The 26,801-nt window shown below is 44.6% G+C and overlaps 2 protein-coding genes across 4 annotated transcripts in view; both read right to left on the bottom strand.

Annotated features, from left to right (window-relative positions):
- Positions 1-10,636, bottom strand: part of LOC106561151 (tetratricopeptide repeat protein 28) — an 84,725-nt gene extending 74,089 nt beyond the window's left edge. The window contains exons 1-2 of one of the 2 annotated variants that reach the window (XM_045688998.1): positions 10,294-10,636; positions 8,509-8,877 (exon numbers count right to left, since the gene is read on the bottom strand). In XM_045688998.1, the coding sequence (XP_045544954.1) occupies positions 8,509-8,877; positions 10,294-10,323 (399 nt within the window). In that variant the 5' untranslated portion in view covers positions 10,324-10,636. The remainder of the gene's footprint in view (positions 1-8,508; positions 8,878-10,293) is intronic. The other variant, XM_045688992.1, reaches the window with a different exon arrangement.
- A 5,194-nt stretch (positions 10,637-15,830) lies between these two features.
- Positions 15,831-26,801, bottom strand: part of LOC106562596 (rabphilin-3A) — a 64,578-nt gene continuing 53,607 nt past the window's right edge. The window contains exons 6-15 of one of the 2 annotated variants that reach the window (XM_014127554.2): positions 26,633-26,797; positions 26,118-26,197; positions 25,931-26,005; positions 25,043-25,152; positions 24,696-24,822; positions 23,558-23,614; positions 19,522-19,670; positions 17,493-17,574; positions 17,262-17,358; positions 15,831-17,075 (exon numbers count right to left, since the gene is read on the bottom strand). In XM_014127554.2, the coding sequence (XP_013983029.1) occupies positions 16,939-17,075; positions 17,262-17,358; positions 17,493-17,574; positions 19,522-19,670; positions 23,558-23,614; positions 24,696-24,822; positions 25,043-25,152; positions 25,931-26,005; positions 26,118-26,197; positions 26,633-26,797 (1,079 nt within the window). In that variant the 3' untranslated portion in view covers positions 15,831-16,938. The remainder of the gene's footprint in view (positions 17,076-17,261; positions 17,359-17,492; positions 17,575-19,521; positions 19,671-23,557; positions 23,615-24,695; positions 24,823-25,042; positions 25,153-25,930; positions 26,006-26,117; positions 26,198-26,632; positions 26,798-26,801) is intronic. The other variant, XM_014127546.2, reaches the window with a different exon arrangement.

Here is a 26,801-nt window from a genome sequence, read left to right as displayed (position 1 = left end):
CAAACGAGTTTGCTTTTTTTTCTCTTTAAGCAATGGCTTTTTTTCTGTCCACTCTTCCGTAAAGCCCAGCTCTGTGGAGTGTATGGCTTAAAGTGGTCCTATGGACAGATACTCCAATCTCCGCTGTGGAGCTTTGCAGCTCCTTCAGGGTTATCTTTGGTCTCTTTGTTGCCTCTCTGATTAATACCCTCCTTGCCTGGTCCGTGAGTTTTGGTGGGCGGCCCTCTATTGGCAGGTTTATTGTGGTGCCATATTCTTTCCATTTTTTAATAATGGATTTAATGGTGCTCCGTGGGATGTTCAAAGTTTCAGATATTTTTTTATAACCCAACCCTGATCTGTACATCTCCACAACTTGTCCCTGACCTGTTTGGAGAGCACCTTGGTCTTCATGGTGCCACTTGCTTGGTGGTGCCCCTTGCTTAGTGGTGTTGCAGACTCTGGGGCCTTTCAGAACAAGTGTATATATACTGAGATCATGTGACACTTAAATAAAGTCCACCTGTGTGCAATCTAATCTTTAGGGGCTTCATAGCAAAGGTGGTGAATACAAATGCACACACCACTTTTCCGTTTTATAATGACAGGTGTGGTGGTGTATTCCGTTGGGCTGACAGAACTGGAGCCCATGTGTGTATTGGGGGGGTGGGGGGGCATAGATGAATTTGTGGAGAGTGCCGGGAGGTGAAGACCAACACAGAGTGACACACACACACACACGCACGACACGCACGCACGCACGCAGGCACGCACACACACACACGCACACACGCACACACACACACGCACACACACACACACACACACACACACACACACACACACACACACACACACACACACACACACACACACACACACACGTGTGAGCGAGCTAGTAGCCAGATCCTAGCAGACAGACAGAGAGACTGACAGACAGACAGACAGACAAACTCGTAATAACCCAATAGCTAGTTCATAATGACAGGTGTAGTGGTGTATTCCATTGAGCTGACAGAACTGTAGCCCCTGTGTATTGGGGAGGGGGTACACTAGTTAGACAACAGCTGGTAGGGAGAGAGAGAGAAACCTGGCCTCTCTCTGCTGCCAATCTCTCTCTCTCACACTCACGCACACACACACAGCTATGGACGACTGGGGGTTGATCTTAAATTTCTGTCCAACAAACTCTCACAGTCTCACTTCAGAATCCAACGTTTGTCCATAAACGTCACATTTCGAAAGTTACGTTTAGGCATTAATTCAGAATGGTTAAGGTAAGGGTTAAGGTTTGGGATAGGGTAAAATAAAACAGTGCCTATGAGTGGGATTGACAAGCGACCCTCGGCGCTGGAACTCGCAGCTTATGCCCATCCGTCGTCCCCATCCACAGAGCTCTAGCAAACCACAGGCCTACATGGGGGTAATAGCACTCACCGTTGTGGCCGGTTTTTAGGTAATCTCCCGACGTCGTGGGTACCTGGACAGACGTTGAATTTCGCCTTGGATCTTTAGCGACCTGGCTGCCCAGCCTAATCAATAATGCAGTGTGTGTGTGTGATATTTGTTTATGCTTGTGGCTGGTGCCAACCTCATAGTTCTTTCATGAATACGGTTAACTGCATGGAGCTTTTCCAAGAACAAAAACACACACACCACAAGGCGCACGCGGGTGCGCACACACACACATTAGAATGAAAAAGTCATGTTAGAATGAAAATTTGTTGCACACATCTCGAGCCACCAAATCCGTCTCTGCCAAGGTGTCTTTAGCAGTTCTGAGGTGTGTTGGCTGTAGTGAGCACTACAACAGCTTGACTGGGAGTGCCTGATTCTAGGTACTAGTGCTTTTGAGTGTGTGTGTGTGTGTGTGTGTGTGTGTGTGTGTGTGTGTGTGTGTGTGTGTGTGTGTGTGTGTGTGTGTGTGTGTGTGTGTGTGTGTGTGTGTGTGTGTGTGTGTGTGTGTGTGTGTGTGCGCGACATATCTTCAATTAACTTGAACAGATCTCCAGGATTTCAACTAGGTGGGAGAACATGTATGGGGGAACATGTATTGGGGAAAAACATGTTTCACCACCACACTGTAACTGAACAGGAGAAAAGATACCTGATGGAATGGAAGAATGAGATTAGACACCCTGAGGGTTGAGAGGAGAGGACAGGGTAGTACAAAGGTCCACAGACTGAACAGACACACAGAGTACAGAGACAAGCTGTGTTAGTTAATGTCATACTATTATGTGTGTGTGTGTGTGTTTATCAGCTAGTAAACAGATCTCAGCAGACAGACAGATAGACAGGCAGACAGACAGTCAAACTCGTAATAACCCAAAGCAAACAAAACACATTCGACGGTACCTCTTCCCCAAACACTCCAAATACTCCCAAACAGTAAACACAATCACAGAGGCTCATCTGTTTGGCAGAAACCCCAGTCTAGCCTGGAATCTAGCCTGGCAACTCTCAGTGCCATCTCCATATGTGCCACCAACTGGCTATATGGTGGGTGTGTGAGAGAGAGAGAGAGAGAGAGAGAGAGAGAGAGAGAGAAGGACAGAAAGAGGGGGGATAGAGAAAGAGAGCGGAATTAGACAGAACTCAAAGCATTATTGGATTGAACGTTCTGCATTTTTTCGATCAGATATGGTCAATGCCGCACTTTATCTCAAATTCAGATATTACTTTTCGATCAATTAATTATTAAGAGATTCAAGAGAAGCTTGAATCTCTTTTTTTTTCAGACGATGTTGGAGGAGATGGATGTATCTGATGTGATCCGTTAACGAAATAAAAAATGGCCCTAACTAGTAGCTGTTAAACGGGAAGACAAAAACTAGTGCAGACACATTACACCAATATGCATGACTACTACTACAGTCTTGGATTTTCTCTGACACTTTCTGTTGCTACTGTGAAATTAAAGAAAGTGTGTGTGTGTGTGTGTGTGTGTGTGTGTGTGTGTGTGTGTGTGTGTGTGTGTGTGTGTGTGTGTGTGTGTGTGTGTGTGTGTGTGTGTGTGTGTCAAATCAAATTGTATATGTCACATACACATTTTAGCAGATGTTATAGCGGGTAAAGCGAAATGCTTGCGTGTGTGTGTGTGTGTGTGTGTGTGTGTGTGTGTGTGTGTGTGTGTGTGTGTATGTTCATGTAAGCATGTGTTGTGTTAGCTAGCCAAACGTGACCTTCAGATGTTCCCCAAGGAAACATAAAGATGGGCGACTTATACCCCCCATACGACTGTCAGACAGTAATATACTGGAGGTGTGTGTGTGTGGGTGCAAGCATGTGCAGTAGCAAGATATTAACTATTTCATACAACCATGGCAAAAAGCATGGACACATTAAATGATCCCTTTCCTAGAGTAGTGGTTACTCCAAAGTCCAAATAGAAGTACTATTTTGTAATACATTATTTATTCTGTGTTATTTGGCCATATATGATCCTTATGTCACTAGCGGTGGTGTCTCTCTCGACACCCACCCCCTCTTCCCCCCACCTCTATTTCTTTCTCCCTCACACCATTTATCTCTCTCTCTCTATCCTCTCTTAATCACCCATGTCTATCTCCGAGCCAAAACATCAGGACCTCAACCCACAACCTGCCTGCCCCCCCCCACATCTCTCTCCCACTCTCCCCCTGCTCTCTCGCTCTTCCTGCTGTCTATTCCAGACTTTCGTGTGGCTGAACTACACATTCTAAATATCGCCAAGTACAAACGTTGAAAATGTCTCCACAGCCGTGTGTGTGTCTGTGTGTAGAGACCTGCATATTTGCAATAATTATCAGGTACCAACAGCGGATTCCTCTGATCTGACGCAAATGGGCTGAAGAGTGTGTGTTAGCCCCTGAGGGGACAGTGGTGATCTATATCACCAGGGTAGGAGATAGAATGGTGTCTTTGACTTTAGATTGATCCTAGGACTGTCCCCGACTAAAAAAAATAAGAGTCGACCAAGAGTCGCCTGTTCTTTTTAAACTTGTATTTTTCCATATCCTACGTATGTGTTTTAACCAAATAAACTATATGCACTGAGCATGTCTGATGCTTTAAGGGAACTGTTTGATGAAATAATTAAGACAAACAAATGACTAGAGGGAGTCCGACCGCAATTGATTTGATTGTGCCGGGCCTCAGACTTGCTTTGTTAAAAACTGAGTGACGAGCACAACCCTCTCTCTCTCTCTCTCTCTCTCTCTCTCTCTCCCTCCCTCCCTCCCTCTCTCCCTCTCTCTCTCTCCCTCCCTCCCTCCCTCTCTCCCTCCCTCCCTCCCTCCCTGCTGCAGCGACCACCACAGAACATCAACAGCCCTCTGTCCGTGTTGCTGAAGCTGCAACATAATTACAGCCCTTTCTGACTGAAAACTTATGTTACCGAAATCCCTCATTTCAACCCCTGCCCTCTTTACGTGACACGTGTATGCATCAAATGCATGCGACCAATAGGGCCTGATGTATAGCACAATCACATCAATAAATTGGTCATAGCAAACTCAGAACACCGTAACGCATGACAGCAAAATGGATCAACTCAAAACGGGGGAATGTTTACTAATTGCTCAGGAGTTAAAGGGGAAGTCAGATGTGGGGAATAAATTTGACTCGGTGTGGAAAATAACGGAGATCAAGAAAATTAAGGTAAGGAGCAAGCCCTGCTTGCATATTATGTGTGCCAAACAGGTGCTGTTAGATTTCAATATCATTTTTCGGACCGTTTGGAACAATGTAAACAACACTAAATAAATGATACGCTTCCCAGAGATTCTGTTGTAAAAAAAATTGTAAAGCCTTCATTACAGCAAAAACGTGAACGCAATTTCAGAAATGGAATGGTTTGTTATTTATTCAATGGCTGCGTTGTTATTTTATTTTAAAACTTAAATGCTTGATTGCATTTCAAATCATGACTGCCTTCTATGCTGTGTGATGACATGAACAAATGAATGATTGATTGATACAGTAGCCTATATAACTATTGAAATACACTGTAGGCTTAAGTAAGTTACAGCATTAAGACTAAACAGGATGTGCTCTTAGGCTTACAGCTTGATGGTGGTTATATAAGGCTGCTATACAAAGCCTACTAATGATAATGACATTGCTTATTATAATAAAGATGATCATCATAATAATAACAATAAGAAGGAGATCAAGGAAAAACAAGGTTATTATCATTATTATTATTATTATTATTAGAAATATAATTTTTCTGACAATTTGGAAAAGTGTAAACAACCCTAAATAAATTATAAATAATATCAGAGGCTGGTATAACAGAAAAAGTGTAAAGCCTTTAAAAACAGCAAAATGTGTGAAATTGTGAGGCTTGGCTGTTGATTATAGACCTAATTAAGTTTATATATATACCCTAAAGCTAGACCACAACACTGATAGTCACATACACTATATATACAAAATTATGTGGACACCCCTTCAAATTTGTGTTTTGTGAAGTAGAAACATCAAGGAGCAACAACGGCTCAGCCGCGAAGTGGTAGGCCACACAAGCTCACAGAATGGGTTCTGGTCCCCACAAGGATTGTAAAACCAAAAACACACAGGCGCACATACGCACGCACAGACGCACACACACACAGCACAGGGCTCCTCATACTCCTTCCCTTTAATTACCCATCATATGTGATTGTTCATTAATCCTCGCCTGGAAATAGACTCACACACCCAGTTATTAGTGGCTACATACTGATCTCTCTCTCTCCCTCCCTCTCTTCCCTTTTCTTCCCCACTCTCTATTATGGCAGCACCAGCACCAATCTCCTCTAGAAGAACACATATTCTTATTTCAGAAGCTTCCCGGAAAAGGCTGAGGTACCGGGGAATTCCCAAATCCACCACAGAGAACAGAATTCCAAAACAGAGAATATGGGACACTGGCTGCATTCCTCTGGGCTGCTGAAATGGGAACGCTGGGAAAAGCTGCTGTAGAGAGTCTGGTGTACAACTGGGCTTATGGTCAGGATTAAAACTAAAGCCCAAACCCTTTACAGCTGACAATACATTCAGAAGTGTAACCCTCTCACACTCTGTATGACGGCCACTGAAACACTAACTTTATAATTATCCAACACAACATAACCACTCTTTAATAACAACTTGTATTCCACCTCCCGTTCTCTTCCGCTTTCACATCTATTCACCCATTTATCCACCTCTCTCTTCACATCTCATTTTCCCATACCCTCTCCTAATGACCAATCCATCCCTCTCTCCAAATGTCTCCTTCCTCCACACTGCCACTCTACAAAGGAACCCAACTGTGTGAGTGGGAGAGAAAGAGAGAAAGGTGGGCAGAGAGGAGGGATTGGGGTGCTTCGCTGAGAAAGCAGAGTTGGTAGGCTCTGGCTGTCTGTGAGCAGATGTTGTGTGTGTGTGTGTGTGTGTGTGTGCGCGTGCCCGCAAGTGTGTAAGAACATCTCCCAATTAATAACAACCAATTAAGCCCACTATAGTGCTAGCCCGCACTGAGGCTCATTAGAGGGGTGTGTGTGTGTGTGTGTGTGTGTGTGTGTGTGTGTGTGTGTGTGTGTGTGTGTGTGTGTGTGTGTGTGTGTGTGTGTGTGTGTGTGCATTAGTGTGCATGTGACAGCAGGAAATAGATACTGATGATGTGCGCTTTTCATCACGTTATCACACTCTCACGGATGAGAGGCTGCAAACTGGCATCATCTGGTGTTAGTCTTTTAATAGGAGAGGAGAAGGAGAGGATGCTAGTTTTCATTAAGCGCTCTGTTCCATGTGGAACTTAATGTTTAGGAGGGCTGGATTTTTTTTTAACCCCAGTTTTTATTCAAAGCCTGTATTGTGCACCCTTGAGCTGAAACAGCGGCTTGGGCTTTAGAATTATTTGCATGAATGGTGCATTTTGTGGGTTTATATGTACAGGATTATATTTGATGTGTGTTTGTGTGTCATGTGAGAAAGGTGTTTCTGTATGTGACGTAATACCGCCCTCTGGTGTTTATGATGCAACATCACAGCCCAACCTAAACAGCTGTGGTGTTTGGATGTTTGTGGGTCTGAAAGCTGCTTCAAAAAGGTGAAAGCTACACGGGAACATGTCCAACCAAACACACTCCCAGAGTTTTTGTCTCACGGGGCAAGACCTTTCAGGGTACATATGGGCCTTCATATGTAAATCTGTAGTGACAGACTGACCACTTCAAAGCCTTTCATAGGGGCCATGACTGACTTAAAAGAGCTGAACATGGTATAGTTTGGAGAGCTTAACAACTCACAGAGAGAGAGAGAGAGATTTCCAGAACAACAGAGCCAGGGTTGGTGACCACGGTCTAAGAGAAAGGACCAGTATGGACAGAAAAGTCAGTCAACAATCCATCAGAAAGAGCCTTTTTTTCAAACTGCATGGTCTTTCTAAGCTTCATCCATCTGTCCATTGAAATTAAGAACCATATAAGGTTTGAGTTGGGCTACTTAGTTTCTCACCACTATGAACCCTGGGTGCTCAATGCACCTGTAAGTGAAAAAGCCTCTTTCAATATGCCAATCTGCCTAGCAACAACTATACAGAAACCCAGTGAAGGCTGAAAGAGGAGAGGGCAACTCCCAAACAGCAAAGAGCTCCAGAGAAAACAGGAAGGTTGTATGGGAGAAAAACACTCCAAGGCTTTTCACTCCTGCGACACGGCTCCATCTAAATGACAAAGACACAAAGACCAGTTAAAGCGGAGCACGAAACACACCGACAAAAGGAGAGAAAGAAGAGAAAAAACAAGAAAAACAACGTCTGTGCGCCTTACACACACACACACACACACACACACACACACACACACACACACACACACACACACACACACACACACACACACACAACACAACACAACACAACACAACACACACACACACACACACACACACACACACCTCTATTCACTGTGCTTTTGTGCCCCTGCTTCTGTTTTCCCTGTTGCCTCTCAGCTCCCATGCCCAACTCTGCCGTGTGTGTGTGTGTGTGTGTGTGTGTGTGTGTGTGTGTGTGTGTGTGTGTGTGTGTGTGTGTGTAGCCTGCTGTGCCAACACAGAAGTCGACAGGGGTGCAGCGGATTGGCGACCGGCGGAAGGGAGGCTGACAGAAAGAGTGAAGAAAAGAAAAGAGAGCAGAAGGAAAGGAAAAGAGAGGGAGGCCAGGCTGAGGTAAGCAACGTTCTCAGAGTGGTAGTTCATTACACCTGACCTTCACACTGACCCACAGAGAATACAGCAGCAGGACCACTGCTACGACACACACACCCAGAAGCAGCTTCCGTCTATTCTCTTCAGTATAGAGAGGGGAAGTGGAGTGGAGCTGGCCCAGACCCAGGGAGAGAGATAACAGAGCCAGCCTGGAAAAGCCTTTCTAGGTTCTGACTCCTTACAAAGACCCCTGACTCACTCTCTCTCTCTCTCTCTCTCTCTCTCTCTCTCTCTCTCTCTCTCTCTCTCTCTCTCTCTCATTTGTTTACTGGCTGTATGTTCTAGTATAGACTGGAATAAAGCCTGTCCTACCTTGGGCCATTTGGGGTTAAGCAGACGGGCTTTGAGGGCGTCGTCCAGGGCGGTCTGGTACTGTCCCAGGTGGAGAAGGGCCGCAGAGCGGTTACTGTACAGGATGCAGTTCTGAGGGTCAGCAGACAGGGCCTCGCCGTAGAGCTGCACTGCCAGGCTGTACTGCCCCCGTTGGCATGCCTGGTTACTGCGACGTACTGCCTCCAGAAACTCTGCCTTAGAAAGGATAGGAGGCCCGGGAGGGATGCAAGGATGAGGGTCTGTCTGGCAGAGAGGGGGAGGGATGGGGCGAGCAGAGGTAGAGGACGAAGAGGAGGAAGAGGGAGGGTTGGTGGCTCGGGTAGAAGAGCGAGGGCCGAAGAGAGAGAACTGAGATGGAGAGAGGGAGGAGGAAGAAGAGAAATGTGGGGAAGAGTGGTCAGTTATCTTTTCATTCAATCAGATACACTTTTCTCAACGTTAAAGTCATTTTACAGTCCAGAGAACCATGTTGATAAACATCTGAGATTCTAATCTGTTCCACCAAAACATTGAAGCAATGTTTATGTCAGCATTTGATATTGTGTGTGTGTAGTGTGTGTGTGTGTGTGTGTGTGTGTGTGTGTGTGTGTGTGTGTGTGTGTGTGTGTGTGTGTGTTTAACTATTCTTGTGGGTTAGGTTTAGGTTTTAGGGTTAAGGTTAGGGTAAGGGTAAGGATTTTGAATGGTACTGAATGGTGTGTCCCCACAAGGTTAGCTGTACAAGACTGTGTGTGTGTACGTTGAGGTTAGCCCTCTGTTGCCTCAACTTAGAAAAGCTGCTTCCCTCCCTGATCTGCTGTTGCCAGATTTGTCCTTTCAGAATGACTTACACCAAGGCTGTCATTATCGCTCTCACACACACACACACACACACACACACACACACACACACACACACACACACACACACACACACACACACACACACACACACACACACACACACACACACACACACACACACACATACACATACACACACACACACACACACACACACACACACACACACACACACACACACACAGTCCCAGTGGCTTTCTCTGTCCAAACAGCTGATTGGAGCACTAACTCACACAGTAGGAAGTTTCCACTGAGAATACACACACACACACACAGAGAGAGAGAGATAGACAGAGAGATACACAGAGAGAGAAAGAGACAGAGAGAGAGTGAGCGAGAGAGAGAAGCTTTTCAACCTGTGTATACAGCCAATGGGCTTGTATGCATTAGTCAAAACTGTTTTGTTGGCACAGTAGTACAGGAACACCCTCTTCACAAGCACGCACACACACACACACACTCACACACACCACTTCCATGTCCCTTCCTCCCCCTCCCAGCTCAGCCCAGGTCAGCAGGGAGAAACACATTCCTGAGAGAATGAAACCAGGGACCTCCTCTGACAAAGAGAGCGAGAGAAAGACACTAAAGATTCAACCACCACGTGCTCTTTGTCACCCAAGTAACATAACACCTGTAAAAAAGAAGGTTACATTTGTATCTTGTCTTTTTATTAAAGTAATACTGTAACATGGCTGCTTTTATCTTCCACTAAATTGCTATGAAATGCAATGTGCTACATACTAGCGCGGTATGGGCTGAATAGCTGCGCCACTTGGACACAACATCAAACGCATCATCAAAGCGCTTTGGCTGATGTTGATACGTTTGCCAGCCTATATTGCAGCTACATATATAGCCCATAGGCTCTGCTTTGTAAAATAAACGGTATTGTTTTTGTTGTCATTGGGTTATATTTACCCTTTCTTTCTTCGGTCGATGTTTCTCCATCCTGTCCTAGTTTTATACCCAGCGGCAGCAACTTAAAACTTTCATCCCATGCAGTCCGCTTCCCAAACAGGACAGAGAAACAGTGCGATCTCACACAACAATGTAGTAGGATGGAACTCCAACTATTCTCCAACCAAAAGTGAACAATCATGCGATATTCCCACTCTACCGGCCGCGAACTGACTAAAGTTATTTCCCAGAAAGTGCGCCATGTTGTCAAATCCGTTTTTCCCCGAGTAACGGAATTTGTGGCCGGTGGAGGCGTGTCTCGGTAGGCTCGAGCTCCACGGATGCAGCTCCAGTCGGTCTCCAGGTCTCAGTTACCCGTGGTGACATCAGAGAGGGGTTGAGTTACCTAGCTGCTATTCATTCCACTGGGGAGCTGTAGGTATTGTTTCTACAGCATTTTGGTAATAGATCATTACTTTCTGCAACCCTTTTAGTAAATAAACATACATAAGGTGCAGTTTACTTAAAAGTAGATTGCACAATGGCCTTGAATCAAAGGGTGATAAACAAATGAAGAAGAAATCTAGAAAAAGACAATACAACCAACATCCCTCTGCATTTCAGTAACTCCTTCTGGTTATGCCTTATTTTGTAGTACATTTAGAAATTGTTTGGTAAAATATCAATGACATAATAAATAAAAACATGACATCCAAACACTGTTTGTCTTTGACAACGATGTGTTTTCTTATACAAGTAACTTCAATGTACAACTTACAGTCATGAACGCTGAGCACAGACAGTGGTTAAAAATAAACCGTTTTGTACACTATAGCCTTGATATTTATGCACTGGACTTGAAACATGGTCTTCCCTTCACAACAGCCCCTGATACTACTATCACTATTTACTGTACAACTACTATGTTAGTATTCATATTTACATTTACGTCATTTAGCAGACGCTCTTATCCAGAGCGACTTACAAATTGGTGCATTCACCTTATGATATCCATATCCCTGGGTGAGGAAATATATGTATTTTTACATCTCTTTTTGACCTGCACTGTTGGCACTCGTGGGCTTAAGAATTTAATAATCGATAATAAACTAATCGAATAAAATAAAATAAACGGCGTGCCTAAATAGATCAGGCAACACCACATCACATCGGCACTGCATCGCCTACTAAAGCACATTGTTTGTGCTTCCTGGTCTAGTGCATGTTGGGATTTGTCCTCCTGAGGCGGAGCTTGTGTAGTCCCTTGCATTGAGCCCGTCAGTTGGGCCTCCTGACATTTTGTCCAGGGCCCTAAACATCGCGCCACTCCTCAATGTCTCCACCAGTCTTCTTCTGCTGCTCAAGCAGAGTGGGAGAGGGTTTTACCAGAGCAGCTGAGCAGCTGTAGGCAAGGAGACAGACTGTTACAAACTCACGTGTGTGCGTGCGTGTGTGTGAGAGAGAGAGACAGCATGTGTGCAGTGTGTGTGTGTCTGTGAGTGTGTAGTGTACTGACCTTGTCCCCTGTATGCAGGCCTGTGGCTGTACTGTGAAAAAACAAGACGGAGAGACGTACTCCAGCAAGACAGACTGAACCCCAGACAACTCCTTCTGTTGAACCAGACCCTCAGACAGCCTGGAGAGGACAGGAGAGGAGAACATATCCCACTGCTGCCCAACTGATCTACAGTACTTCTACTGCCATTATGTTTTAGCAAACAATTTGATCAAACATTAAGCAACAACTGCTAACACCACTAGTAGGGATGTCCTTCACTGTCTGACCCTGTACACACAATGTATTTAATGTGACAAAATGTGACACATATTCTTGTAAGGGACAGCTGAAGTTACTGGTCCTGATGTTCCATTCTGACCCCCTGTGGTGAGGTCTACTGAAGCAGCACTGGAGGGAGTGTTGGGGGGGGTGGAAAAGTAAGGAGAGGTGAAGGTGAAGGAGGAGTAGGAGATGGGGGTGGTATTGTCAACCATGCCGTCCTCCTCTAGGTCGGGGTCCGGGTGGGTGGAGTTTGAGAGGGTGGAAGGATGGACCGCAGCATACAGAGACATCTCATCCTGTTGACACCTGCAACGGAGAGGAACGGGGTAGGATCCGACTCTATTCCAGTTGACGTTGTATGTTACATGAAACACTTCACGAAGAAACATACGTGAGGTCTGTCGTCGTCACTCACCTGCCAAACCAGTTCCTCTGAGAGCACTGTAGTCTGTGGGAGAAGAAGTCAAAGCAGTGCAGCTTCAGCAGTTTATTGAAGGCTTATCCCACTACGTCTAATATACATTAACATTTGAGTCATTTAGCAGAACCTTCCAGAAGGACAACCATCTCTGCAGCACTCCACCAATCAGGTCTTTATGGTAGAGTGGCCAGACGGAAGCCACTCCTCAGTAAAAGGCACATGACAGCCCACTTTCCAAAAGGCATCTAAAGGACTCTCAGACAATGAGAAACAAGATTTTCTGGTCTGATGAAACCAGGTTTGAACACTTTGGCCTGAATGCCAAGCGTCACGTCTGGAGGAAACCTGGTACCATCCCTACAGTGAAGCAGGGTGGTGGCAGCATCATGCTTTTTTTTGTTTTTCAGTGGCAGGGACTGGAAGACTAGTCAGGATCGAGGGAAAGATGAACGGAGCAAAGTACAGAGAGATCCTTGATGGAAACCTGCTCCAGAGCTCTCAGGACCTCAGACTGGTGCGAAGATTCACCTTCCAACAGGACAACGACCCTAAGCACACAGCTAAGACAACGCAGGAGTGGCTTCGGGACAAGTCTCTGAATGTCCTTAAGTGGCGCAGCCAGAGCCCGGACTTGAACCCGACCGAACATCTCTGGAGAAACCTGAAAATAGCTGTTCATCCAACCTGACAGAGCTTGAGAGGATCTGCAGAGAAGTATGGTAGAAACTCCCCAAATGCAGGTGTGCCAAGCTTGTAGCATCATATACCAAGAAGACTCAAGGCTGTAATCGCGGCCAAAGGTGCTTCCACAAAGTACTGAGTAAAGGGTCTGAATACTTATGTAAATATGATATTTCATTCTTTTTTCTTTTTAATACATTTGTAAACAATTCTAAAAACCTGTTTTTGCTTTGTCATTATGGGGTAGTGTGTGTAGATTGATGAGAAAAAATAAGCAATGTAATCAATTTTAGAATAAGGTTGTTACGTAACAAAATGTGGAAAAAGTCAAGGGGTCTGAATATTTTCTGAATGCACTGTATGGCCTACAAAAAGGTTCTACTGTACATAGAACACAAAGCACCCTTTTTTTGCAGTGGGTGATGGTATAGCTCCTGAGTGGCGCAGCGGTCTAAGGTGCTCCATCTCAGTGCTGGTGGTGTCACTACAGACACCCTGGTTTGAATCCAGTCTTTATCACAACTGGCTGTGATTGGGAGTTACATAGGGCGGCGCACAATTGGCCCAGTGTTGGCTGGTATAGGCTGTCATTGTAAATAAGAAATTCTTATTAACTGACTTGCCTAGTAAAATAAATAGCCTATACTGCAAGGTGCACAGTGGAGTTCAAGTCTAAAGTGACAGATGTCTGGGCCAACAGGTCCATTAAAGAAGAGATTCAATACTTGTACTTTTATTTAGTTAAGAACAAATTCTTATTTACAATGACGGCCTACCGGGGAACAGTGGGTTAACTGCCATGTTCAGGGGAAGAAAAACAGATTTTTACCTTGTCGGCTTGGGAATTCAATCCAGCAACCTTTTGGTTACTGGCCCAATGCTGTAACTACTAGGCTACCTGCCACCCCTAATACTATGTCTATCAAGAGAGCCAAAGTCTACCTGTCTCCCACCGCTTGTCTACTCAGACCGCTAGTTCTCAAACCTCACCTGAGTCATAACCTCACCTGATTCACAACCTCGCATGATTCATAACTTCACCTAATTCATAACTTCACCAGATTCACAACTTCACCTGATTCACAACCTCACCTGATTCACAATCTCACCTGATTCACAACCTCACCTGATTCATAACTTCAACTGATTCATAACTTCACCTGAGTCATAACCTCACCTGATTCACAACCTCACCGGATTCACAACCTCACTTGATTCATAACCTCACCTGATTCACAACCTCACCTGATTCATAACTTCACCTGATTCATAACTTCACCTGAGTCATAACCTCACCTGAGTCATAACCTCACCTGATTCACAACCTCGCATGATTCATAACTTCACCTAATTCATAACTTCACCAGATTCACAACTTCACCTGATTCACAACTTCACCTGATTCATAACTTCACCTGAGTCATAACCTCACCTGATTCACAACCTCACCTGATTCCCAACCTCACCTGACTCACAAAAACATCCTTCCATGTCACAGATGCTGCTATACAAAGAGGGAATTTCACAGAATGTTTATGCATTAATCATTTGCATGCTCTCTCCCAAGAGTATGATAACAGTGGCAGAAGGCAAATACTGTACATAATGTGTATGTAACATAGCCAGAAAACATCTGCAACTTTATACTGTACATGAAAATTAATGTCATATTCAAGTTCATTACAACAGACCTTTACAGTTTTCATATTTTATTTTACTTTATATTGCATTACTGTTTAACATACGCTATCAAAGATTATTTCACATTTGAGAATGTCTAGCAATCAAATCTACTACAGATCAATGTATACGTCACATGATCAAGACAGGGCTCACGCTCAGCATGTATTTGTGCGCATTTGTTATCTGTCTGTCACAGTAAAATGCAGTGCAGTGCAATATGACCATGTCGACAGAATGATTTAGTATTTCATCAGGCTTGGAGTAATTTCTTTGTTCTACACGAGAGCGAGAGAGAGAGAGCTAGAGAGAGAGAGACAGACAGACAGAGAGACAGACAGACAGACAGACAGACAGACAGACAGACAGACAGACAGACAGACAGACAGACAGACAGACAGACAGACAGACAGACAGAGGTATAGAGAGAGAGACAGACAGACAGCAATAGAGAGACAGACAGACAGCAATAGAGAGACAGGCAGACAGCAATAGAGAGACAAACAGACAGACAGACAGACAGACAGACAGACAGACAGACAGACAGACAGACAGACAGACAGACAGACAGACAGACAGACAGACAGACAGACAGACAGACAGACAGACAGACAGACAGACAGACAGAAATAAAGAGACGGTCAGAGTTAGAGAGATAGAGAGAGAGACAGACAGACAGACAGACAGACAGACAGACAGACAGACAGACAGACAGACAGACAGACAGACAGACAGACAGACAGACAGACAGACAGACAGACAGACAGATATATAGAGAGACAGACAGACAGCGATAGAGAGACAGACAGAGATAGAGAGAGAGAGAGACAGACAGACAGACAGACAGACAGACAGACAGACAGACAGACAGACAGACAGACAGACAGACAGACAGACAGACAGACAGACAGACAGACAGACAGACAGAGATAGAGAGACATACATACAGACAGACAGACAGACAGACAGACAGACAGACAGACAGACAGACAGACAGACAGACAGACAGACAGACAGACAGACAGACAGACAGACAGACAGAGAAATAAATAAATAAATAAATAGAGAGCAATATCTAAATCAATGCATTCCAGGTTTCTATGATATCCCATGGTTCTTAGGCGAGCTAATGCTTCAATAACATGACATGTTATCAAGATAAACAGCTAATACTAACTATGTAAACATCTTCATACATAAATAACATCAATATATGTTCCATAACATCCATCATATCCTCCTTTTAACAAACTGTTTGTACATACAGTACCACAACTGAAGATTATGTTTTGGCAGAGCAAACACTAGTACCCTGCAGTTACGGTATAGAAGTATAGAACACAGATTATGACCATGTCATAAGGGCACAGTATAGAAGCATAGAACACAGATTATGACCATGTCACAAGAGCACAGTATAGAAGTATAGAACACAGATTATGACCATGTCATAAGAGTACAGTATAGAAGTATATAATACAGATTATGACCATGTCCTTAGAGCAAAGTATAGAAGTATAGAACACAGATTATGACCATGTCATAAGAGCACAGTATAGAAGTATAGAACACAGATTATGACCATGTCATAAAAGCACATTATAGAAGTATAGAACACAGATTATGACCATGTCATAAGAGCACATTATAGAAGTATAGAACACAGATTATGACCATGTCATAAGAGCACAGTATAGAAGTATAGAACACAGATTATGACCATATCATAAGAGCACAGTATAGAAGTATAGAACACAGATTATGACCATGCCATAACTCTGTACAGCACAATCCAGGGTGGGGGTCAGAGACGATGTCATCTACATAACGTAATCTATATAATGTGTTGCAGTTCTTTTTGTTTCACTGTAAACACTGCGTTGATGAGTACATGCATACAATAAGCATTCTGTCAGCACACGAAGATAGAAGTTGTAAAAACAGAGGCCCTTAATTTGCTGCTAATTCAGGTTCACATTACTAAAAGTAGGAAGACCTAGAATGGAAGACAAAATAATATATTTGAGAGGAAGATAGAAACAGCCTGGGATGGATGAATCTAGGGAGGAGGAGGAGGAGGAGAAGAGGAAGAAGAAGTCGTGTCTTAGTCGTCCGTGTCTTTAACGGTGTTGTCATCTAGGAGGACGTGCCAGCGTTCGATCTTCTTGTCTTTGTTCTTGAGACATTCGTACCAGTGCTTCAGACATTCCCCCTTGGCTGTGATGCCCAGCTGGCACCCTCCTGAAGGGGAGGAGGTTTTTTAAAGTATTACTTTGAAGTCGGCTTTAAAAGTGCACAATATAGTTTGCTAAACATTAAAAGTACATTCATTCTGCCATCGTTACTGAACTCCCCAATGAAATCGTTGGATTTCTCAACTGACCAATGAAAATGCTGGATTTGCCCCATGTCATAGTCCCAACTCACCAATGAAATCATTGGATGTTCCCATGTCATAGTCCCAGACTGAGATGTCCAGGCTCTTCTTAGCCAGCTCACCATGTTTGATCTCATAGCTGAACTCCTGCAACACAACTTCAGCCATCACACTCCATGCTCAGTGCATAGACACAGACCGCCATTAGACTCTGTATTAATAAAACAATGGTCTGGAACCTGATATTGTGTTGTTATAGATATATATGAGGGGACATTAACCTCGTTGAACTCTGGGTTCAGCGTCTTCTTTTTGATCTGAGTCTTGTTCTTGGCTTTCTTCCCCATGTCTGGTTTCAGGAAGCTGCAGGTCACAATCACAGGAGAGAGAATCAATCCACACTCAATCAAGCAACCAATCAATCTAGCCATCCGTCCATCAAATGTTTAAGGCTGTAGGACAGGGTCATAGAAGAGGAGGGTGAACATCAGCAATCAAGGTAGTTACATATATATATATATATATATATACTGCTCAAAAAAATAAAGGGAAGACTTAAACAACACAACCTAGATCTGAATGAAAGAAATAATCTTATTAAATACTTTTTTCTTTACATAGTTGAATGTGCTGACAACAAAATCACACAAAAATAATCAATGGAAATCCAATTTATCAACCCATGGAGGTCTGGATTTGGAGTCACACTCAAAATTAAAGTGGAAAACCACACTACAGGCTGATCCAACTTTGATGTAATGTCCTTAAAACAAGTCAAAATGAGGCTCAGTAGTGTGTGTGGCCTCCACGTGCCTGTATGACCTCCCTACAACGCCTGAGCATGCTCCTGATGAGGTGGCGGATGGTCTCCTGAGGGATCTCCTCCCAGCCCTGGACTAAAGCATCCGCCAACTCCTGGACAGTCTGTGGTGCAACATGGCGTTGGTGGATGGAGCGAGACATGATGTCCCAGATGTGCTCAATTGGATTCAGGTCTGGGGAACGGGCGGGCCAGTCCATAGCATCAATGCCTTCCTCTTGCAGGAACTGCTGACACACTCCAGCCACATGAGGTCTAGCATTGTCTTGCATTAGGAGGAACCCAGGGCCAACCGCACCAGCATATGGTCTCACAAGGGGTCTGAGGATCTCATCTCGGTACCTAATGGCAGTCAGGCTACCTCTGGCGAGCACATGGAGGGCTGTGCAGCCCCCCAAAGAAACGCCATCCCACACCATGACTGACTCACTGCCAAACCGGTCATGCTGGAGGATGTTGCAGGCAGCAGAAGGTTCTCCACGGCGTCTCCAGACTCTGTAAAGTCTGTCACGTGCTCAGTGTGAACCTGCTTTCATCTGTGAAGAGCACAGGGCGCCAGTGGCGAATTTGCCAATCTTGGTGTTCTCTGGCAAATGCCAAACGTCCTCCACGGTGTTTGGCTGTAAGCACAACCCCCACCTGTGGACGTTGGGCCCTCATACCACCCTCATGGAGTCTGTTTCTGACCGTTTGAGCAGACACATGCACATTTGTGGCCTGCTGGAGGTCATTTTGCAGGGCTCTGGCAGTGCTTCTCCTGCTCTTCCTTGCACAAAGGCGGAGGTAGCGGTCCTGCTGCTGGGTTGTTGCCCTCCTACGGCCTCCTCCACGTCTCCTGATATACTGGCCTGTCTCCTGGTAGCGCCTCCATGCTCTGGACACTACGCTGACAGACACAGCAAACCTTCTTGCCACAGCTCGCATTGATGTGCCATCCTGGATGAGCTGCACTACCTGAGCCACTTGTGTGGGTTGTAGACTCCATCTCACGCTACCACTAGAGTGAAAGCACCGCCAGCATTCAAAGTGACCAAAACATCAGCCAGGAAGCAAGGAACTGAGAAGTGGTCTGTGGTCCCCACCTGCAGAACCACTCCTTTATTGGGGGTGTCTTGCTAATTGCCTATAATTTCCACCTGTTGTCTATTCCATTTGCACAACAGTATGTGAAATTTATTGTCAATCAGTGTTGCTTCCTAAGTGGACAGTTTGATTTCACAGAAGTGTGATTGACTTGGAGTTACATTGTGTTGTTTAAGTGTTCCCTTTATTTTTTTGAGCAGTGTATATATATACAGACAGACAGACAGACAGACAGACAGACAGACAGACAGACAGACAGACAGACAGACAGACAGACAGACAGACAGACAGACAGACAGACAGACAGACAGACAGACAGACAGACAGACAGACAGACAGACAGACAGACAGACAGACAGACAGACAGACAGAGACAGATAGTGTAGCTAGATTAATAGAACACATACATCTTGACAAAGGGGTCTGAGTATCCATTAGAGTCCATAGCTGCCAGGTGAGCACATCGCACCACTCCCACGATCAGACGACCCTGCTGGGTACTGTAGGTTAGAGAGACCAGGATACGACCCCTCTCCTCTGCTTCATCCTCCTTTACCTGTAGGACACACACACACACACAGAAATGCACGCACACACGCACAGACAAGAAGATTTGCGATAAGAATTTTCCCATAGAGATTAACATATCAAAGATTGTCATAACATGTACAGTATATATAATCCATGCATGTACTGCACAGTGAATTTTATTCTAAAATGGATGAAATAGTTTTTTCCTCTCATCAATCTACACTCAATACCCAATAATGACAAAGCAAAAACAGGTTTAGAAATGTTTGTGTTCCTCAGTATTTGGGGAGTATCTCCCATTCTTCTCTGCAGATCCTCTCAAGCTCTGTCAGGTTGGATGGGGAGCGTCGCTGCACAGCTATTTTCATGTCTCTCCAGAGATGTTCGATCGGTTCAAGTCCGGGCTCTGGCTGGGCCCCTCAAGGACATTCAGAGACTTGTCCCGAAGCCACTCCTGTGTTGTCTTGGCTGTGTGCTTAGGGTCGTGGTCCTATTGGAAGGTGAACCTTCGCCCCAGTCTGAGGTCCTGAGTGCTCTGGAGCAGGTTTTCATCAAGGATCTCTCTGTACTTTGCTCCGTTCATCTTTCCCTCGATCCTGACGAGTCTCCCAGTCCCTGCTGCTGAAAAACATCCCCACAGCATGATGCTGCCACCACCCTGCTTCACCGTAGGGATGGTGCCAGGTTTCCTCCAGACGTGACGCTTGGCATTCAGGCCAAAGAGTTCAATCTTGTTTTCATCATACCAGAGAATCTTGTTTCTCATAGTCTGAGAGTCCTTTAGGTACCTTTTGGCAAACTCCAAGCGGGCTGTCATGTACCTTTTACTGAGGAGTGGCTTCCGTCTGGCCATTCTACCATAAAGGCCTTAGTGGTGGAGTGCTGCTGAGATGGTTGTCCTTCTGGAAGGTTCTCCCATCTCCACAGAGGAACCCTAGAGCTCTGTCAGAGTGACCATCGGATTCTTGGTCACCTCCCTGACCAAGGCCCTTCTCCCCCGATTGCTCAGTTTGGCCAGGTGGCCAGCTTTAGGAAGAGTCTTGGTGGTTCCAAAAGTCTTCTATTTAAAAATGATGGAGGCCACTGTGTTTTTGCGGACCATCAATGCTGCAGAAATGTTTTGGTACCCTTCCCAAGATCTGTGCTTCAAAATAATCCTGTCTCGGAGCTCTCCGGACAATTCCTTAGATTGATGAGGAAAACATTTTTGTTCATCAATTTTAGAATAAGGCTGTAACGTAACAAAATGTGGAAAAAGTCAAGGGGTCTGAATACTTTCCGAATGCACTGTATGTATATAATTTCTCCACTACTGGTCATGTACTGTATGTTTAATCCACTTTTAGAGTACATGATAATATCATGGGTTACACATACAGTGCCTTCAGAAAGTACTCACACCCCTGGACTTTTCCATATTTTGTTGAGTTACAACCTGAATTCAAAATTGATTAAATTGACATTTTATGTCACCGGCCTATCCCTTAATAAGTGAAATTATGATTTCTGAGCTTTTTACAAATTAATAAAAAATGAAAAGCTTAAATGTCTTCAGTCAATAAATATTGAACCATTTTGTTATTCAAGCCTAAATAAGTTCAATAATAGTGCAATAATAGTAATAATAGTGTTTAACATGATTTTAACATGATTTTGTTTATGACTACCTCATCTCTGTACCCCACACATACAATCTGTAAATTCCCTCAGTCGAGCACTGAATTTAAAACAGTCGAGCACTGAATTCAACCACAAAGACCATTGCTGTGAAACATTAAACAAGTTAGAATTTTTAGATAAACCTATACTAAAGATATTCACGTCATCAAATAATTGATTAAAACACAGTGTTTTGCAATTCAGGTCTACAGTAGCCTCAGCAGCCCTCTATAGGGTAGAACCTCGGTGTAGCCGGAGGACAGCTGCACTACATGGCCAAAAGTATGTGGACACCTGCTCGTCGAACATCTCATTCCGAAATCATGGGCATTAATATGGAGTTGGTCCCTCCTTTGCTGCTATAACAGCCGCCACTCTTCTGGGAAGGCTTTCCACTAGATGTTGGAACATTGCTGCAGGGACTTACTCGGCTGTCCCGTTCTGTGAGCTTGTGTGGCCTACTACTTTGCGGCTGAGCCTTTGTTTCTCCTAGACGTCACCTTGATTACTCAACATTTTCTCTCGACCTGTACACCTACGTTGTAAACTTTCATTCATTGGCTAGGTTGTAGCAACCTCATGATGGGTATAGGGCAAATTTGAGTATCATGTAGAAGCCTAAACCTATCAATGTTACATTGAGCTGTGTGAATGGAATATGAATCACAGTCGTCCAACATGCTGTAATAAAATTAAGGAGATGCTCATAAAAAAAAGGTTGTCCTCCCTCATCTTAAACATCACCAACCGCCATTGTTTAAAACAGTTACAAATTTGAATAGCTGTGATAGGAGAAAACTGACGATGGATCAACAATGTTGTAGTTACTCCACAATACTAACATAAATGAATGAAAAGAAGGAAGCCTGTACAGAATACAAATATTCCAAAACATGCATCCTGTTTGCAATAAGGCATTAAAGCAAAACTGCAAAAAAATGTGGCAAAGTAATTAACTTTGTGTCCTGAATACAAAGTGTTATGTTTCAGGCAAATCCAACACAACACATCAGTAAGTACCACTCTTCATATTTTCAAGCATGGTGGTGGCTGCATCATGTTATGGGTATACTTGTCATCGGCAAGGACTAGGGCAGTGGTCACCAATCTGTCGATAATGATCGACTGGTCAATCTCCAAGTTTTTTTAGGTTAAAATAAACGGAATGGAGCTGAGCACAGGCAAAATCCTAGAAGAAAACCTTGTTCAGTCTGTTTTCCACCAGACACTGGGAGATGAATTGACCTTTCAGCAGGATAATAATCTGGAACACAAGGCCAAACCTACACTGGAGTTGCTTACCAAGAAGACATTGAATGTTCCTGAGTGGCCTAGTTAAAGTTTGGACTTAAATATGCTTGAAAAACTACTGCAAAACTTGAAAATGGCTATCTAGCAATGATTAACAGCCAACTTGACAGAGCTTGAAGAATTTTTTTAATAATAATGTGCGAATATTGTACAATCCAGGTGTGCAAAGCTCTTAGAGACGACTCACAGCTGTAATCGTTGCCGAAGGTGATTCTAACATGTATTGACTCAGGGGTGTGAATACGTACTGTATGTAAATGAGATATTTCTCTATTTAATTTTCAATAAACATGTGTTTACTTTGTAATTATGGGGTATTGTGTATAGATGGGTGAGAATATGTATTTATTTCATCCATTTTGATTTTAGGCTGTAACACAACAAAATGTGGAATACGTCAATGGGTATGAGTACTTTGTAATTGGCACTGTACATGATATAATCTGAGTTATGTAATGTGTGGCCAACTATGGGTGCAAGTTATTCTGACAGTAAAACTAAAAAGCCATTTCCTTCGGGAATACAGAACAGGGCCACAGGTCACAGTATAAACAGAGATGAATTGTATAAAGGCGGCTGGTGGCACCTTATTTGAGGAGGACGGGTTCATAGCAAATGAATGGAATGGTATCGACACATCAAACACATGGTTTCCTTGTGTTTGATACCATTCCATTCACTTCAATCCAGTCATTATTATGAGCCGTCCTCCCCTCAACAGCCTCCTATCCTTGAAAGGTATTTATCTTGTGGAGACAACAATAGATAGCAAGGCAAGGAGGCCTAAAAAAGTTCCTACTAAATTCAATGGAAATGAATAGTACATGTGATATCAGCATTCAGCTACAATTTTGTTCCCTCACTGGAGTTACAGGCGTAAATCTTAGGTGTGAACATGAAGTGTGAATCCTGAGTGTAAATCCTGTCTCAGGCGAGTCTTACCTCCTCCTCGTAGAGTGCCATGCCCCGGGCTGAGCCTCCTGTTCCTGCCTTCTTCACCTGGGAGAGGGGGGGAGCAAAGGGGGAGAGTGGGGGTAAAATCACTTATATCATGATGATTATTATTATTGCATCCACAATGCAAAGGTTAACAACTGTCTCCAGACCTGGATGCGTACCCTCATAGACACACACTGTTGTAGTTCCTACCTGGACCACCCTCTCCAGACACACACTGTTGTAGTTCCTACCTGGACCACCCTCTCCAGACACACACTGTTGTAGTTCCTACCTGGACCACCCTCTCCAGACACACACTGTTGTAGTTCCTACCGGGACCACCCTCTCCAGACACACACTGTTGTAGTTCCTACCTGGACCACCCTCTCCAGACACACACTGTTGTAGTTCCTACCTGGACCACCCTCTCCAGACACACGCTGTAGTTCCTACCTGGACCACCCTCTCCAGACACACACTGTTGTAGTTCCTACCTGGACCACCCTCTCCAGACACACGCTGTAGTTCCTACCTGGACCACCCTCTCCAGACACACACTGTTGTAGTTCCTACCTGGACCACCCTCTCCAGACACACGCTGTAGTTCCTACCTGGACCACCCTCTCCAGACACACACTGTTGTAGTTCCTACCTGGACCACCCTCTCCAGACACACGCTGTTGTAGTTCCTACCTGGACCACCCTCTCCAGACACACACTGTTGTAGTTCCTACCTGGACCACCCTCTCCAGACACACACTGTTGTAGTTCCTACCTGGACCACCCTCTCCAGACACACACTGTTGTAGTTCCTACCTGGACCACCCTCTCCAGACACACACTGTTGTAGTTCCTACCTGGACCACCCTCTCCAGACACACACTGTTGTAGTTCCTACCTGGACCACCCTCTCCAGACACACACTGTTGTAGTTCCTACCTGGACCACCCTCTCCAGACACACGCTGTTGTAGTTCCTACCTGGACCACCCTCTCCAGACACACACTGTTGTAGTTCCTACCTGGACCACCCTCTCCAGACACACGCTGTTGTAGTTCCTACCTGGACCACCCTCTCCAGACACACGCTGTAGTTCCTACCTGGACCACCCTCTCCAGACACACACTGTTGTAGTTCCTACCTGGACCACCCTCTCCAGACACACGCTGTAGTTCTTCTTCTGGTTGGCTTTGAGTTTCTTCAGAGCAACACGCGTCTCTCCGATGAACTCATTGTGCCCAAACTTGTCCATATCACTCACTGACAGCCTGGAAGCAGGAAGAGGAGTTTTTTTTCATCATCACCGAAGATTTTTTATTCTATTGGTTCCCTTTAGCCCTGGGTAATGTAACTGACGTAAATGGAGAGCCAGGGAACTAAACTTGGCCAATTTCAACGTAAACGTTTTCATTTCAGATGACCCAGTGGGTGACACATATAGTGTATACAGTAGTGTTATGTGGTATGGGCGAGCCTGCCTGTATTTACCGTAGTGTTTTGCGCTGCATGTCGTCGTCAGTGATACCATGGTACACCAGAGTCTCATTCCACACTGGGTTCAGAGTGCCCTTCAGTGTCTTAGTACGCAGCTTGTTAGACTGTGGAGACGGGAAGACAGGGAGAGGGGGGGACAGGGGAAGAAATAGAGCAGAAGACAGGGAGACAGATGGAGATGGAGAGAGAGACAGAGAGACCCCACAGAGCCCCACGACAGCAACACAATTAGTCCCAACCAAAATAATGAGAAAACAAAAAGATAATTACTTGACACATTGGAAAGAATTAACAAAAAAAAACTGAGCAAACTAGAATGCTATTTGGCCCTAAACAGAGAGTACACAGTGGCAGAATACCTGACCACTGTGACTGACCCAAAATTAAGGAAAGCTTTGACTATGTACAGACTCAGTGAGCATAGTCTTGCTATTGAGAAAGGCCGACAAAGGCAGACCTGGCTCTCAAGAGAAGACAAGCTATGTGCAACACTGCCCACAAAGTGAGGTGGAAACTGAGCTGCATATTAGAGACACATATTTCCCTCAGATTACACAGACCCACAAAGAATTCGAAAACAAAACCCAATTTTGATACACTCCCATATCTACTGGGTGAAATACAACAAGCAAGATTTGTGACTTGTTGCCACAAGAAAAGGGCAACCAGTGAAGAACAAACACCATTGTAAATACAACCCATAATTATGTTGATTTATTTTCCCTTTTGTACTTTAACCATTTGCACATCATTACAATGCTGTATATAGACATAATGACATTTGAAATGTCTTTATTCTTTTGGAACTTCTGTGAGTGATACAAGTCTGTGTCAACAGGCAGCAGAAACAGGCCTACAACTACCAGAAGTGTTGGAAGTTACCTTACTGGCTCCAGGTAAGAGGTGCAGCTTGACGTAGGGGTCTGCTAGTCCATTAGAGTCCATCGGCTTTAGGCCCTGAGAGAGAGAGAGAGAGAGAGAGAGAGGGCAGGAGATTAGAGATGGAGAATATTAACCTAAAGATGAACCATTCAAGCATGTCACTGAGGCTAGCAGTGTGTATGTATACCCTTGCTTTGACTATGTTGCAGTGCAGCGCGTTGCTCTCCTGTTCATAATGCAGAGTGAACTCCAGTAACCCCAGGGTGGCTGATGCGGACAGAACAAAAGAACATCATGCTCAGATTGGTTACTACAACCAACACACACACACACACACACACACACACACACACACACACACACACACACACACACACACACACACACACACACACACACACACACACACAGAGAGAGAGAGAGAGAGAGAGAGAGAAAGAGAGAGAGCGAGAGAGAATAACAGAACAACTGAGAGGAAGTGTGTGTGTGCATTAGAATATGTGTTTCATCTGGTTGGTCTACAATGTCCCTGCTTGGGAACCAAATTTCCCAGTGGGCTAATAAAGATTGATGGTTACTGTATGCACACGGTATGGTATGTAGAGGGTCGTGTTTGGTGACAAGGTAGAGGAAGTCATCAAATGTCTGAAGTGACTGAAATCAATAAAAAGGAACATGTGTTTTATAAGGACACACACTTACTGGATTCATCAGAGTCATATTCGTTGTCGTCGTCCTCGACAGGAGCGGGGGCTGGGCGTGCTGCCAGGGTGGGTTTGGGGGCAGGAGTGGGTTTCTCCTCCCCGACTAGAGTTGGGGCTCTATCCTCCCTCTGGTGAGGGTGTCTGCTCTCCTCTGGTGCAGGGGCTGA

The sequence above is a fragment of the Salmo salar genome, chromosome ssa01 (genome assembly GCF_905237065.1).
Source record: "Salmo salar chromosome ssa01, Ssal_v3.1, whole genome shotgun sequence".
NCBI classification, from domain to species: domain Eukaryota; kingdom Metazoa; phylum Chordata; class Actinopteri; order Salmoniformes; family Salmonidae; genus Salmo; species Salmo salar.
The sequence above is the reverse complement of the archived record's forward strand: the minus strand, read 5'-3'. Positions and strand labels throughout refer to the sequence as shown.